General features: G+C 54.3%; 1 protein-coding gene across 1 annotated transcript in view; it reads right to left on the bottom strand.

Moving 5' to 3' along the window:
- CROCC (ciliary rootlet coiled-coil, rootletin) overlaps positions 1–14,713 on the bottom strand; it is a 28,035-nt gene that overhangs the window by 5,445 nt on the left and 7,877 nt on the right. The window contains 25 exon segments of the mRNA XM_032232203.1: positions 130–250; positions 359–552; positions 1,251–1,629; positions 2,664–2,831; positions 3,399–3,558; positions 3,766–4,004; positions 4,160–4,303; positions 4,658–4,792; positions 4,998–5,177; positions 5,891–6,057; positions 6,369–6,496; positions 7,297–7,490; positions 8,073–8,303; positions 8,631–8,777; positions 9,201–9,345; positions 9,542–9,724; positions 11,112–11,311; positions 11,931–12,039; positions 12,041–12,138; positions 12,197–12,340; positions 13,713–13,783; positions 13,786–13,828; positions 13,919–14,026; positions 14,028–14,069; positions 14,071–14,139. Of these exon segments, the coding sequence (XP_032088094.1) occupies positions 130–250; positions 359–552; positions 1,251–1,629; positions 2,664–2,831; positions 3,399–3,558; positions 3,766–4,004; positions 4,160–4,303; positions 4,658–4,792; positions 4,998–5,177; positions 5,891–6,057; positions 6,369–6,496; positions 7,297–7,490; positions 8,073–8,303; positions 8,631–8,777; positions 9,201–9,345; positions 9,542–9,724; positions 11,112–11,311; positions 11,931–12,039; positions 12,041–12,138; positions 12,197–12,340; positions 13,713–13,783; positions 13,786–13,828; positions 13,919–14,026; positions 14,028–14,069; positions 14,071–14,139 (3,799 nt within the window).

Raw genomic sequence — 14,713 nt, forward strand, 5'->3', positions numbered from 1 at the left:
TTTCTGGAAGTATCCAATGAGAAAAGCTGTATCCAGAACAAATGAAGCGTGAAAGGATGTGTTCGCCCCTAGCTTCTGCGTTCAGGAGCACAGCCACTTATGTTTCCCAGAAAGAGGGAAGAAAGCTACCTTCCTCGCAAGCCGCCACCTGCTTCTGCAGCTGCTGCACACGGCTGCTGGCCAGGTCACGCTGGGCCTCCGTCTCGGCCAACTGACACTTCAGGCCACCCAGCTGGGAACGAGCATCATCCTGGATCCCGAAAGACAGAGGAAAATTCAGACCAAGGGGTTTTTTTTGGGGGGGGGGGAGAGCCGTTTACTGCTGCAGACGGACAAAATGCAATTCCTCTCCTCATACCCGCTCTTGCTGGGCCTCCCGCAGCTCTTCCAGGAAGTCTCGCAACACATTCTGAACGATCTCCGGGTCGATGTCTGCCACCAGTTGCCCAGCCTGGCTGGGAGACGGGGGGCGCTCTGGTGAGATGGGGAGGGAGAACGGGCCGCTGGCCAATGAGGCGGGGCTGCCACTGAGCCCCTCAACGGTAGACGTTCCTGCGGAGAGAAGAGGACATGGCTGTCACCTGTTGTGGCCCACCAGTGGAGCTGGCAGCAGAGTCAGACAGTGAGGAGGATGGGGAGGAGCATGAGCTGGGGAAGATTCGGACAAGGGCTCTGCGTCAGAGGCAGTGAGGGGGACGAGGCCATCTGGCAGTGATTAGGTGCCTATGGAGCTAGACAGGAGGCAGAGGAATAGCTGGAGCCTGTTCCCAGTGTGTGCAGAGCTGCCAGAAGAAAAAAACAGCTCAGAAATCAGGGTAGAGTTGGGAGTACAGTCACAGGTGGAAGGTGATTGGCCCCTCCCATAGGAAATAAAAGAGGAGCGAAAGGGGAGTGGGCTTTTGCAGGAAACAATTTCTTCGGTCAGTCATTAGATTCGTTTCAGGAGTGTGAAGATCTGTCCATGAATCTCAGAGACTCTGTGCCCAGTCTTTTCTTGCACAGCACCTCATTTGAGATATATTTACATGGCAGCTTTCCAAGCTAGATAAGGTCTGTGGTCATAAATATTCCTTTGAAAGACTGTTTGCCAGGCCTTTGCTATATGCGAAGGAGAGGAATTCACATTCGTTTAATAAAAGGGGTATTGTCGGGACCAGGACTCTGCCTCCTGCTTTTGGGGGAAGCCTAGGTCAGAACATTGCCTGCCCAGCACTAGAGATCTGAAACAGACGTCCAAGAGAGAGAGATACCTTTGGGAGGAGAGAAGGGTATCTTTGGGGAGCCACCGCTGACCCTTGCTCCGGGGACACGGCCTCTGCGGCTGACGCCCAGGGTTCGCCGGAGGGCTGAGTGAAGTCTACCCAGCTTGTACTCCGCCTCTCGTTTCAGGCCCTCCAGGCGGCCCAGCTCCACTTCCAGGCCCTGGGCACGACCCTCGGCTGCGCTCAGCCGTAGGCCCAGCTCGGCCCCCTCCGCCTGGGCCTTCTCCAGCTTGATCTCCAGGTTGCGGGCATCATCCAGCAGCTTCTTCTCAGTGACCCGGGCTTCCTCCAGGCTCCCCAGCAGCCCCTTCTCCCTTAGGCGTGACTCCTGCTCCAGGTCCATGAGCTTCCGTTGCAGGTTGTGGAGCTGAAAGGAGAATGTCAGGATAAGGATGATTTAAAGCTGACCAGCCAATGTAAGGCTGATGCAACAGTATAGGCTGATGTAATGAGTCAGTAGAGGTATCGCCGCTTTAAGAAGCCAAGTCTTTACCCCTTTAAGAGGTGTCTATATAAAGGAGGCCATGAGAGGGTGTATCTCTCTCTCTCTCTTCGTGTATCTCTCTTCTTGTGTCCGGTATCCATTGCAAAGTTCTCTGTGTAGTGTTAAGAAGATTGATTGCTTGTCAGGTATTTGCTACCATGTATGCTTCTGTATATGTCTTGTATATAAACCACTGTTAATTGACTCTCTTATGTGCTGTGTTTTGCTCCCGGGTTCTCCTAAGAATAGTCCCGCTGCAAACGCTCTGGCAGAGGCATCTTGAGTAAAGAGTAGAAATATCCAGGCTGATCGCCTTATAGAAAGATTCCATGAAAAAAAATTCAAACAAGCCTGGGGGGAGGACGTAGCCTTGAATCCTATACTTGTACTCAATTTTGTTTTGCTTCGCATAGGTTGCTTCTGGAAAGTGAGGGGAGCCAAATGTCAACTCTCAGTGTTGTCATGGAGACAGAATGAGGGGGAGTGAATTCCACGCATACTGTCGGTTGGAGTTGGATCTGATTACTGCTTGGAAAGGGTGCATCTTATAGGGTAATGTGATTTATGACATAGACTGAGGGGAGGGAAGGAACAGAGGTATAACTCAAACAAAGCAGAGGCTTGACTGCGAACAGATTTTGCCTAATGGTGCTACTAATAAATGACTAGTTTTGTATTGAAAACTTGACTTGTTACTTATGAATCAATTAGAGCATTTTTAGGAAATTGACAGCTCTGACAGAGAAGCCTTTGGGTACTAGAGGTGGCGAGCCCCAAACTCTTGCCTGCCCAGCTGAATCCAGATGGGCACGTCGTAAGGACACAATGGACTGCGAAAATCACGGTCCTCCTTTCTTGGCAATGCTAGGCTGGAGGAAGAGAAGCCATGTTTGAACCGAACTCGGAGTCCACCTCACCTCTTTCCGGGCCGACTCCCGGCTGGCCTCGCTCTCTACAATCTTCTGCTTGAGGCCGAAGGATTCCCGCCGGCTCTCCTCCTCCCGCTGTTCGTCAAGGGCTACTCGGGCCTGGAGCTCGGCTACCTCTTTGTTTTTCTTGCTGTTTTCACTGTCGAGCATCTTGACCTGAGAACAGAGAAAACTAAATCACAGTCCGAGGCAAAGGATTCCTCAATGTTCCATATTAAGAGAGCCATGTTGGCACATCTGGGAAAACCCAAATCTGAAAGCTTCCCAGTTTTCCCCACCCAGTTGAAAGTTCAAGATCCTGCCCCTATAGCCACAAGTCCATCACATGGTCCTATCTTCCACTGCCACACTGGCAGCTTCCACTCATCCAGATCCGGCCAGGTGCAGAGACAAAGGATGACCTTGGCTCTCTAGAAAGAATGTTATTATGGCTACATATCACCCAACTCCTTATAATCCTCCCACCCATTTTCCCACAATAAAAAGTAGACAGTAGAAAGTGTGGCAGGCCTGAAGTCCAAAAGAAAAGGTGGCTTGCAGGCATGACTCCCTCTCCCTCCCTCCCTCCCTCCCTCCCTCTCCCTCTCTCTCTCATGGAAAGGAAGGCAAAGCAGAACCAAAGGAGTAACTTACGAGGGGATGAGAAAAGAGAGCTGTACCCTTGGGTAGCCCCCTGCCCTTCCCTCCCTCCTTGCCATGCCCCCTCCTGTCTGCACCCCACACCTGTCTCCGCAGCTCCTGCAACTCCCTACGGGCCTCCAGCCGTGACTGTTCCACCTCCTGGAGGCTGCTGCGTACGTCTGTGGCCTCCTTGCCGGCAGCTGCTTGGGCCTCCTCCAAGACTGAAATTTTCTGGTCCTTCTCCTCGGTTGCGCGCTTCAAACTGGAGACGGGTTAAACAAAAAGGAGTGGGGGAGACCTTCAGTGGGGAAATCGTGAGCTCTTCCATCCTGTTCCCAAAGAGGCTGGAGGTTTCATAAGCATGGGAAAGCCGCTTTAACATCAGTCAGCTAGAGGCAGGATGCGCGCGAGCAGCGTTCACAGCGGAAGAGGATGTGACGGCAGCCTCGGGACTCATCTCAGGCCCCACCTGATACGCTCGCTCTCGGCCCGCTTCAGGGCCATCCGCAGCTCCGTGTTGGACCTCTGGAAGGCCTCCTTCTCCTTGCCCTCATCGTTCAGGCTGCGCCGTAGTTCCGCCGCCTCCTTCCGTTGGAGGTCGCAGGCCTCCTGGGCCTCGCGCACCTTGCGATGGGCCTCCCCCAGTTCTCGGCGAATCAGTTCCCGGGCATCCTCCAGCAGCTGCAGCCGCGTCTTTAGCTCCTCCACCTAAACAGCAGGATTCCCTTTCTGTTTCTGCAGAACGCGACCTCTGCAGGCCGGGGTCAGGCCGAAGGTCTGCAGCTGAGCACCTGCGAATGCAGCCCTTCCCTCCCTCCCTGCCTGCTCAGGCACCCTCCACCCTGTTGAGTGCAGCCCCTCACCTCGCAGAGGGCAGACTCCCGCTGCTTCACCAGGTCCCTGGCTTGGTCCTGCAGGCCCTTAGCCTCTCGTTTGTGCCCTACGATGGCCTCTTCCAACTGAGAACGCAGATTTCGCAACTCTGCGTTCAAAGCACTGGTGGTGCTCTGGTTAAGCATAGAAAAGTCCATCAGTTGGTTCCCTGCCTGCCCAGAAACCAACACACACCCACATAAAGAACCAGAGAGAGACAGAAGAGGCCATGCAGACACCTGCTCCTAATTCAACCCACCAGTTGTCCAGTGGAAGGAAGAAAGGAAGAAAGGAAGAAAGGAAGGAAGGAAGGAAGGAAGGGAGAGGGAGGGTGGAAGGAGAAAGGGAAGGAAAGGAAGGAGGGAAGGAAGTGGAAAGAAGGAAGGGGAAATGCCTGCCATTGGTCTGGGCGCAGAATCTCATCCGTTGGCAGAGAAGGGCTCTGCCCTACCCAGGGGAGATGCTCCAGGGTCTGCCAGTCCCCTTACCCGCTCCTGCTCCTGGCGGCTGCGGCTCTCACGCTTCTGCCTTTCCAGCTCCAGGGTGAGGTTGGCCAAGGTCTGTTGGGTGGCCAGGAGCTTCTCCAGGAGGACGGCCTTCTCCGAGTCTTTCACAGAGAGTGCCTGGGGAGGGAGTAGGAGCAGATCACCCAAGGAGATTCCCCAGCTGGGACAGAAAGCACCCCGCAACCACCGCACCTCCAAATAGGGGAGGACCCCTCTTCCTAATCCCAGCAAGGAATTGTCTCCGTTCCTCAGAAAAACCTTCCCTTCAGCAACCTCCGTTACCCCAGGTCCCCCACTGTGTCCGAGGGGCTCCCATCCTCACCTGCTGCTTCTCACTCTCTGCCAGCAGGAGGCCCTCGTCCCGCTCCCGCTGCAGAGCAGACACCTCCACGCTCAGCTCCTCCTTCTCGGCCTCGTGTTGGGCCAACAGATCCTCCCGCTCCTGCCTCAGCTGGTGCCTCAGCTGGTCCCGCTCGGCCTCCTGCTCCTGCCGCAGTGCCTCCTGCCCAAATGAGAGAGAGAGTTAAGAGAGGAGGGAGGGAGAGAGGGATGAAATCGAAAGATAAGAGAGAGCGGGATGAGGGGGAAAGAGAATGGGAGAGAGAGGATATAGAAAGATATAAAGAGAGATGAGAGACAAAGAGGGAACAGGGGAGAGGAGGGAGGGAGAGACATGAGATGAGAAAGAGAGATGAGAGAATAGGGAGGGAGAGGTGGAGACAGAGAGATGAGAGGGGAGGGAAGGAGGGAGAGAGAGATGAAATGAGAGAGAAAGAGAGATGAGGGGAGGGAGGGAGATGAGATAGAAAGATGAGAGAGAGGAATGAGAAAGAGAGTGAGAGGAGAGAGGGAAGGGGAGAGATGAGAGGAGAGAGAAGGAGAAAGATGAGAAGGGAGGGAGGGAGATTAGATAGAAAGACAAAGGGATGAAAGAGGAAGGGGAGAAAGAGGAGGGAGGGAGAGAGGGAGGGAGAGTGGGAGAATGTGTGCACAGAGGAGGGAGGTGGCCAGGAGGCGTCACCTGCTCCATCCCGAGATTGGACAGGAAGTCCTGGTCTCTCCCACAATTTCTCCACTGCACCTATATCTCCTTCCCATGTGGAGAAAGCCATGAGGCTGCAGGGCCAGAAGAGCATTCCTGCTGGAAGCCCCTCTCCCCAGGGACTTTCCTCCAACAGCCTCCCACCCCAGCCCAAGGCCCAGATCCCATCCTACCTTCTCCCGCTGGAGTCGCTCGGCCTCCGCCTGGGCAGCTTGCATGTTCTTCCGGGCGGCCTGGGCCTCCTGCTCCGCCAAGGCCCGGTTCTGGGCCACAAGCTCCTTGTCCCTCTCCAGGCGGCTCATCTCCATCTCCATCCGTTTGTGGACATTTGTAAGCTCCGCTGGTGGGGGAGGGAGCGGGAGGGAAGGGGGTCAGCAGGGTAAGATAGACAGGTAGAGTTGGGGGGGGCTGCGAAGAAGGGTGCCCTGCTTTTCCTCTGCCCAAGAATCGAGGACCACGAATACATGCAAAGCAGAAGGGGAGATCCTGTAACCGGCCCACCGGGAGGTAAAAGCTGTCCCCTGGGCACAGCGCCCTCTCCTGGGCTGGAGGAGGATAAAGAGCAGGGGCAAAATTCAGCCGGTTTGGACCTGACTGGGTCCACGCTCCGCTAAAAGACCCCGTCCTCCCCTCCCCGCCATCTCCAGGTACCTTGCAAGGCCTCTTTGGCCAGAAATAAGCTCTGGCTGCCTGTTTCCAGCTGCTCCCTCCGGGTGTCCAGGTGGGCCAACCTTTGCTGGGTCTCAAAGAGCGAGGCCTCCAGGGAGTCCTTCCCAGACCTAGCCGGCACAAGGATCAACCCGGTCAGGGTGGGGATGGAGGTGGGGGGCTAGGCTAAGCCTCATCCTCTTTGAAGTCAGGCCTTCCAGCTGCGGCTTGAGGGTTAAACTGCCCCCACCAGTACCTGTTGGTTCGCTAGTCACCCCGGGACCAGAGGGCACAGATGCACGCAGAGCAGGGGTGGGATTCAGCCAGTTCAGACCAGTTTGGGTGAACTGGATGCTAATTTTAGTTCCAAGCACTGGCTGGCCTCGCCCACCCCTCCCAGGAGTTTCCATGCAGCCCGTTTTGAATGCCAGGTAATTGCAGGGCCCACGTGGAGGCTCTGGAAGGGTGAAAAATGGGTCTCCCAGAAGTTCCGGCCTCTGGAGTCCAGGGAAGGCTATTTTTACCCTCCCGGAAGATTGAGGAAAGCCTCTGAAGCCTGGGGAGGGTGAAAATCCCTCCCCCCGGTGGTGCAGTAGGCCACACTCACCATGGCTACATCCACCAAGCAATCAGGCAGAGAACCAGTTGCTAACAATTTTGAATCCCACCCCTGGCACAGAGCCCAGGTCTGCTTCCACAGGACAGGAAAGGGCTTCAGCTACTGCCTGGCTACAGGAAGAGGCCCCCACCCCACCCCAAGACCTGATTCTGGCCAACCGTCATCCTTTGAGAAAGGAGACAGAGCAGCGGGACCAAACCAAGCTCCTTCTTGCTCTTCCGTCAGCCCGAGCGCATGAGCTGCCATGCCACTATGGGGTTGCAAGCGCACCAGCATTCCTTTTGTGACCACTCGGGCCTCCCGGGCACTCACCTAAGGCCAGCGAGCTCCTCCAGCAGGCCATGGTTCTCCCGCTCCAAGGCGGCCACCTGTACCATCAGCCCGGCCTTCTCCTTCATTAGTGTCTCCTTCTCCTGGGCCACCCGGAGCGCAGACTCCTTCTGGCGCTGCAACTCTTGGCACGCCTGGTCCAGCTCCTTGCCAGCTGCGTTCCTTTGGCGGGAAAGCTGAGGATGGAGTGAGAAAGGCCACAGGACTGTTGCCACGGCTCTAGCAAGTCGGTCCCCGCCCATGCGAGGCAGAGGATAAATATTGTGACCTGTCGGCCACCAGCCCCTCCAGCAGCCGAATCAGAGGAGGAGGAAGAGCATGGGAGCCAGGGTCAACATCAAGGCAACCTGAGAGCTCCGAGGGGGGGAATGGAACTGGCAGAGAGAGACGGAGGCATGGGCCATCCGTCAGCCTTCACATGGAGAGTCAACAGCCCCCAGGTATGGAGGTGGCTGATGAGGAAGAGGAGGAACAGCTGGGTTCAGTGCCTTATTGCAGATGCACGGAAGGCAGAGGAGAGGAGAGCAGTGGAAATCAATGGGCCGGCCCTTGGGATGGAAAAGCCACCACTGCTAGCGAGACCCAGCATTCCTAATAAAGGAATATTTGAGTTCACATCAGAGGGTTTGTCATGTTGAGGAGCTGGGTCAGAACAATAAGCCACCTCCCAGCGAAAACAAAACCCTTAAAGCCCGGGCAGATCGTGGGCAACTGGGATTGGAAAACAGAGTCAAGGTAGGCATGCGTGTGCCAAATACCTGTGCCAGCTGTTCCTGGAGCTGGCCTTTCTCCCCCTGCAGGGCCAGCAGCTCCTGCTCCAGGGCCATCTGGCTCTGCTCCACTGCCTGCAGGGAATGGCCCAGGCCTCGGCACTCCGAGTCGAGCTCCAGCTTCTCCTGCACCAAGCGGGGCCAGGTCATCCCGGATGCAGGCCTTCTCCAGCTCACCTCCTGCTTTCTGCTCAGAAGACAAGCCTTCTCCTCCTCCAGCTGCCCAAAGGAGATGCCCAAGGCCGCTGTGAGGGACGGCAGGTGTTGCTGCTGCTCCTCCCATATGCTCAGCCTTGGCATTTTCCACGGGGAAGAGCCTGGCTCTTCCTGCCTTCCTCCTTCCCCTTAAAGCCACTGTGGAGCATGGACGCTCTGTGCTGAGAGTCATCTATGGTCACCTTGGCAAAGGCTGCAGGGCCTTTGGCTTCTGCACCGCACGCAAAGCAGGCAAGGGAGACTCGGGCATCTCTCTGCAACAGTTGTGGACTCAGGGCAATCTCTCCCCACCTTCCCCCCGTGGCCACACTCACCACTCGCAGCCCTAACCTGGATGAGAATCTGGTTCAGCTCCGTTTTGTCTTGTGCCAGCCCTTCATTGAGGGCACTCATTTTGGCAAGGGAATCGCGCATGGAGGCCTCCTCCGCCTTCAGCCGGTTCAGAGCGACTTCCAGCTCGGCCCGGCTCCCCTCGTTCTGTATAGGAGGAAGAATGCAATGGTGGAAAACAGGAGCCTCTCCACATGGAGGCCACAAAGGACTGTGGGCATCCTGGGGTCAAGGCCAGGGCTGCTGGCAAGCAGTACCCTTGATTGGTGGTGTAGTGGTTAGAGTGCAGTACTGCAGGCTACTTCTGCTGACTGCCGGCTGCCTGCAATTTGGCACTTTGAATCTCACCACACTCAAGGTTGACTCAGCCTTCCGTCTTCCGAGGTGGGTAAAATGAGGATCCAGATTGTTGGGGGCAAGAGGCTGACTCTGTAAACCGCTTAGAGAGGGCTGCAAAAGCCCTGTGAAGCGGTATGTAAATCTAACTTGCTATTGCTATTGCTCCAGCCAAGGTGGGCGCAACACACCACGGGCTCCCTCCCTCGCCTGAACCTCCAGTGGGCGCCTTGCCTTGGCCAGAGCTTCGGCTGCTTTGGCCTTCTCCTCTTCCAACACCTCCTTCTCCAGAGTCGCATGGCTGAGGGCTTCCTTTGTCAGCACCAGCTCGTTCCTCAGGCTGGACTTGGTGACCTCCAAATGTTCCAGCTGTCTGTGGCTATCAGGAGGGCAAAGAGAGGAGGGGACCACAGAGGGCCTGGCTGAATGCAACAGGGTCTGAATACCTGAGAGATAGACAAGACCAGAGGAGAGCAGGCCAGAGTCCCCCCCCCCCGACCTTCGGGGCTTCTCCTGCTGAAACCTTGGAGTTGGGACTCCTCTGTAGGGGGGCCTCCAACCCAGCCCCCACCTACCTCTGTTCCACTTCCTTCCAGGCACGCTCCCGATCCTTCAGGAGGTCTTCTCTTTCCTCCTCCAAGGCATCGCGCTGGTGCTGGAGGTCGCTGCTGGTCAGCTGCAGTTTCTCCTTCTCTTGACGCACCTCTTCCAGTTCCTGCTCCGCAGCCCAGAGGCTCTTCTCCAAGGACACCTTCTCACTAATTTGAGGGGGAGACAACAACAGCCTTGTGGGAGCAGCAGGGAGGAGCCCAAGACAGCTCTGGCCTTCCCGAGGCTTCTCGAAAGCAGAGGAAGAGCAGGCTGGCCACGTTTTGGAGTTGCTTACCAAGATCTCTGCTTAAAGGGTTAGCAGCAGCCCAAATTATGCTTTTTTAATGGAGAGGCCAGTGGGTGCAACACAGGCTTCACCACTAATTAACCACCAACATTGTAGAAAAACGCCCCTCTTGGAATAAAGGAAGTGTTAGGGTTCCAAATAGCATCCAAAAGCAAATCAGAGTCCGAGGCAAAGGATTCCTCAAACTTCCAATTTATTAAGAGAGACACGTTGGCACATCTGGGAAAACCCAAATCTGAAAGCTTCCCGGTTTCCCCCACCCAGTTGAAAGTTCAAGATCTTGCCCCCACACCCACATGGTCCATCACATGGTCTGATCTCCCACTGCCATGCTGGCAGTTCCACGCCTCTAGTTCCAGTCAGGTGCAGAGACAAAGGATGACCTTGGCTCTCTAGAAAGAATTTTGTTATGACTACATAGCATCTAACCCCATGCAATCTCCCCTCCCATTTTCCCACAATAGATAAATGCATAGTAGAATAATAGTAAGTGTGGCAGGCCAAAGATCCAAAAGAAAAGATGGCTGCAGGCCTGACAGCAAATTTATTTATCTAGACCAGGGGTGCCAAATTCGATTTCATCAGAGTTGTGTCTGACCTCAGAGGGGCTGGGGAGGGGGCGTGGCTGGGGTGGCTGTGCCCAACTCAACGTCACTCATGTCGGGGGTGACTGTGGCGGCCCGAGCACTCTGCCACCAAAAACAGGCTTCCAAGCTCCGTTTTTGGTTGTGATGGCCTCCTGCAGCCCTCTGCCAGCGAAAACAAAGCTTGGGAAGGCGCATGGGGCCCTCCCGAGCTCCTGTTTTCACTGGCAGAGACCCCATGGGCCAGTCCTTCTGTTTCCAGGCTGCTCTGCAGGCCAGATCTAAGCACCCTGTGGGCCGGATCCAGCTCCTGGGCCTTGAGTTTGACACCCCTGATCTAGACCCACTAGAGAGCAAACGGCAGCATTTGGGTAACGCTCCCAAGAAAGGAATGATTTCCTCAGTCTGGATTTACAATGCAGTATGGCCTCAAATAGGTGGGAGTTTAGGGAAGAAAAGGGAGTGGGATCAGTTATTCCGAGAGCCTCCAGTCTATATTCCTCTGCATTAATGGGCGAAGCACGAATGCCCAGCACAAAGGCAGGCCCTAAGTAAGGCATCCAATGGCTCACCCAGAAAGACATAGCAGGCCTCCCACCAGCACCCCAAACCTTGGGCAGTTTGGAAAACACAGTTCGGGGAACCCCAGATTTCTCCTCTTACCCGCCCAGTAATTCTACCACCGACCGGAAGTGGCTGGCATCCCGGTCTGCCTCTTCTCTGGTCCGAGTCAGACTCTCCACCTCACTTCGTAGTTGCAGGACGGTCTGCTGCAGAGACTGTCGCTCGTGGTTCTCCTCGGCCAGCTGCGTCTTCAGGGAAGATGCCAGATCCTGAGCGGCCTCATATTTTCCCCGCAGTTCCTGGGCACAACAATAAACACATGTTGGGACAGACCGAGAGGGAACTATTCACCCTGCCACCCACCCCGCCATGTGCATGTTCAATGCCAAGGAAAGCAGAATCAAGCCAATACAGAAGAACTACCGGAAAATCTATCTATGCTACCCGTGCTTTCTTTCTGATGCTTTCTCGTCTCCATGGCTGGGGGTCACTCCGGAAGAAGTTAAATCTTGAAGAAGCGGAAGTGTCAGAAATTTCAACAGAAATGGGGATAATGTATGTGTGAGATCCAGAAGGATGATCTTCCTGCCTGCCTCCAAAATCAACCTGCTCTTATGCCACTCAGAGCAGGGTTCCCCAACCTTTCGGACCTCAGGGACACTAAATTCATAATTTTAAATCCCGCGGACCACTAATATGATCTGTTTGTTTGTTTGTTTGTTTATTAGTATTTATAGGCCGCCCTTTTCCCTGAGGGGACTCAGGGCGGCTTACATAAAATAAGGAAGGGAGGGTACAGACAATAGACGCAAACAATACATAGAAGTAAAATAACAAGCAACATTCATTCATCATTCGGGTGGGGACAAATTATCTTTATCCCCAGGCCTGACGAGCTAGCCACTGTCCCTTCCTCACCTGCAGCTGCAGCTGGCGCTTCTGTAGGCGGACTAGCACCATAGCCAGGGTGGAGACGGCAAAGACGGGAGAGTGGCTGCGTCGAGGCGAGGAGCTCCGCAGGGGGGAGGGCCAAGCCCCGCAGGCCGGTGTCGTTGCTGGCCGAAACCTCCGTTTTTGGGTCGGACGGTGAGAGGTGACCAGTGCCTTCAGTGTCCAAGATCACTGCCTGAGGGATGGGCCAAGAAGAAATGACCCATTGGAATGCAGGAAAGCGCCTCACAGGCCCGCCTGTTGCAAAGACTAGATGTGTTTCCCATCTCTTGAGATTTCGTGGGTTGTCCCAGAAGGCAGTACTGGGCAATCTCTCGCAGCGCCTGGTGCAGCTTCTCGGCTTCCCTCCTCAGAGCTTCCACCTCCACAGCCTGTTCCTGCGCACGGGAGGCTTCCTGCAGTGGTAAGGACAGTTGGTAAGTAAGTAAAGGTGTAATGTTATTGGAGATCTATTGAAACTGCAAATGAATGCCAGTAGGTGGTTTAAATATAAATGATTCTAGATAAAAACATGTTTAAATAATGGTAACCAAATGAGAATTGTGGTACAGGGATAGTAAAATACGTAATTTTTCTTTCTTGACTTAAAATGTACAACTCAATTTGAATGAAGTATATGTAAGGATTGTGGAAGAAACACACGGAATATTTGGAACCAATTGATACGCTTTCTACAAAATGTAATGAAAGATGACTCCTTTTTTTGTGTTTTTGTTTAACTAAAAAAAAAAAAAAATTCTCCCCCCCCCCCAAAAAAAAGGACAGTTGGGAAGGCAGCTCTGCCTGAACGTTTCCAGTGCACCTCTCCACCACCCCCTTATCTCAGCTGGGGCTGTTTCCCACAGCGTCCTCCCCCCAGGGCCAATGTTGTGGCCTGGCGGCGGCCAGCAAACCTAACAGCAGAGTCGGACAGTGAGGAGGTTGGGGAGGAACATGGCCAGTCCTGGAGGCTGGGGAAGGCTCTGATGAGGGCTCTGCATTGGAGGCAGAGAGGGAGCTAGACAGCGGTGAAGCAGAGGAACAGCTGGAACCTGTTTTCAAGTGTGCGCATGCACAGAAGACAAGAACAGCTTGTCTGTGCGGAAACAGATAGGCTCACCCTCGAATTAATAAATAAAGGGAAATCAGAATACTATGAAGCTTGGAATAGATTTTACTATTGGTATAAGACAAGGTGACAAGACTGGAATAAACTGTAAGTCATGTGATTGGATAGAAGGATAGAAAATATATTAAGTAGGCTAATATTGGGCGAGATATTTGTATATAATGTGATTGTATGGTCATTATGACTTCGCTGTGCTGCACTTTTTTAAATGTAAAAACAATTAAAATATATATATATTTTAAAAAAGAACAACTAAGGAAGCAGGGTTGACTTGGGAGTAAAGCCACACCTTGGAGGTGATTGGCCCCTCCCATAGGAAACAAAAGAGGAGCGAAAGGGGAGGGGTCTTTTGCAGGAAACAATTCGTTCCTTCGGTCGTTTCAAGAGTGGAAAGTTCTGTCTGTGACTATAAGAGAGACTGTGCCAAGGGTTGGCTTGCCCTGCGTTTGGAAACTAGTTATTTGGCAGCTCTCCAAGTGAGATAAGGTGCGTGTGGATAAACATTCCTCAGAAAGACTGTTTGCTAAGCCTTGCTGGCTGCGAATCAAAGGAATTCACAGTTGTGTAAATAAAAGGGGTTTTGCCGAGACCCAGATTCCACTTTCATGCTTTTTAAGGAAGCCTGGGTCAGAACAGTCAACTTCCTGCCTCCGCTTCTCACCAAAAGTCTCCAGCTTGTTGGTCAAGCCTTCAATCGTCCTGCCCTTCTCCAGTTCTGCCCTTTCAGGCGTTCCAGCTTGAGAGAGCTTCGCTGAGCCTGAAGCCGGAGAAAGCCCCCCCACAAGTCAGCCCTCCGCAGCTTCTAAGAGCAGAGCCAATTTCGGAGCGTGCCCCCTCTCTCCCCAGCCCACCTGGTGCTCAGCTCCACCTTCTCGGTGTCACACCGGACCTGCAGCTGGATCACGTCCCTGACCTTGTCCTCCAGCTGAGCTGTCAGCAGCGCCTGCTTCTCCACCCGCTGCGCCTGCAGTGCTCTCGGACAGGTCAAGGCGGGCCGCTCAGGTTCAGGCAGGTGGCGTTGACGGCGCGGCTCGTGTGGCACAGCTCGCTCTTCAGCTCCGAGAGTCCCTACAGGAGGAAGCGGAACCTTTGCATGGCAGAGACAGAAGAAGGGCTCCTGTTAAAAGGCACTCCCTGGAGGCAGGGCGCAGGGAGGTGAACGTGAGGCTACGGCTCTCAGGCCCCTCATCGCTCAAGGGGCTTTGCGAATCCGGCAAGCGCAGGAAAAGCAGAGCAGGAGCAGAAGAAATCTCAAGGAGATACGGGCACGCAAGAGTGGGCAGCCCAGGAAGCAGCAAACAGAGGCTGAACATAATATAGTATAGCTAAAGGTTCCCCTCGCACATATGTACTAGTCGTTCCCGACTCTAGGGGCCGATGCTCATCTCCGTTTCAAAGCAGAAGAGCCGGTGCTGTTTGAAAACATCTCCGTGGTCATGTGGCCAGCAGGACTCAATGCCGAAGGCGCACTGGACTCTGTGACCTTCCCACCAAAGGTGGTCCCTATTTTTCTACTTGCATTTTTTTACGTGCTTTCAAACTGCTAGGTTGGCAGAAGCTGGGACAAGTCACGGGAGCTCACTCCATTATGCTGCGCTAGGGATTGAACTGCCAACCTTTCTGACCGACAAGCTCATCAGTG

The sequence above is a fragment of the Thamnophis elegans genome, chromosome 15 (genome assembly GCF_009769535.1).
Source record: "Thamnophis elegans isolate rThaEle1 chromosome 15, rThaEle1.pri, whole genome shotgun sequence".
NCBI classification, from domain to species: Eukaryota; Metazoa; Chordata; class Lepidosauria; order Squamata; family Colubridae; genus Thamnophis; species Thamnophis elegans.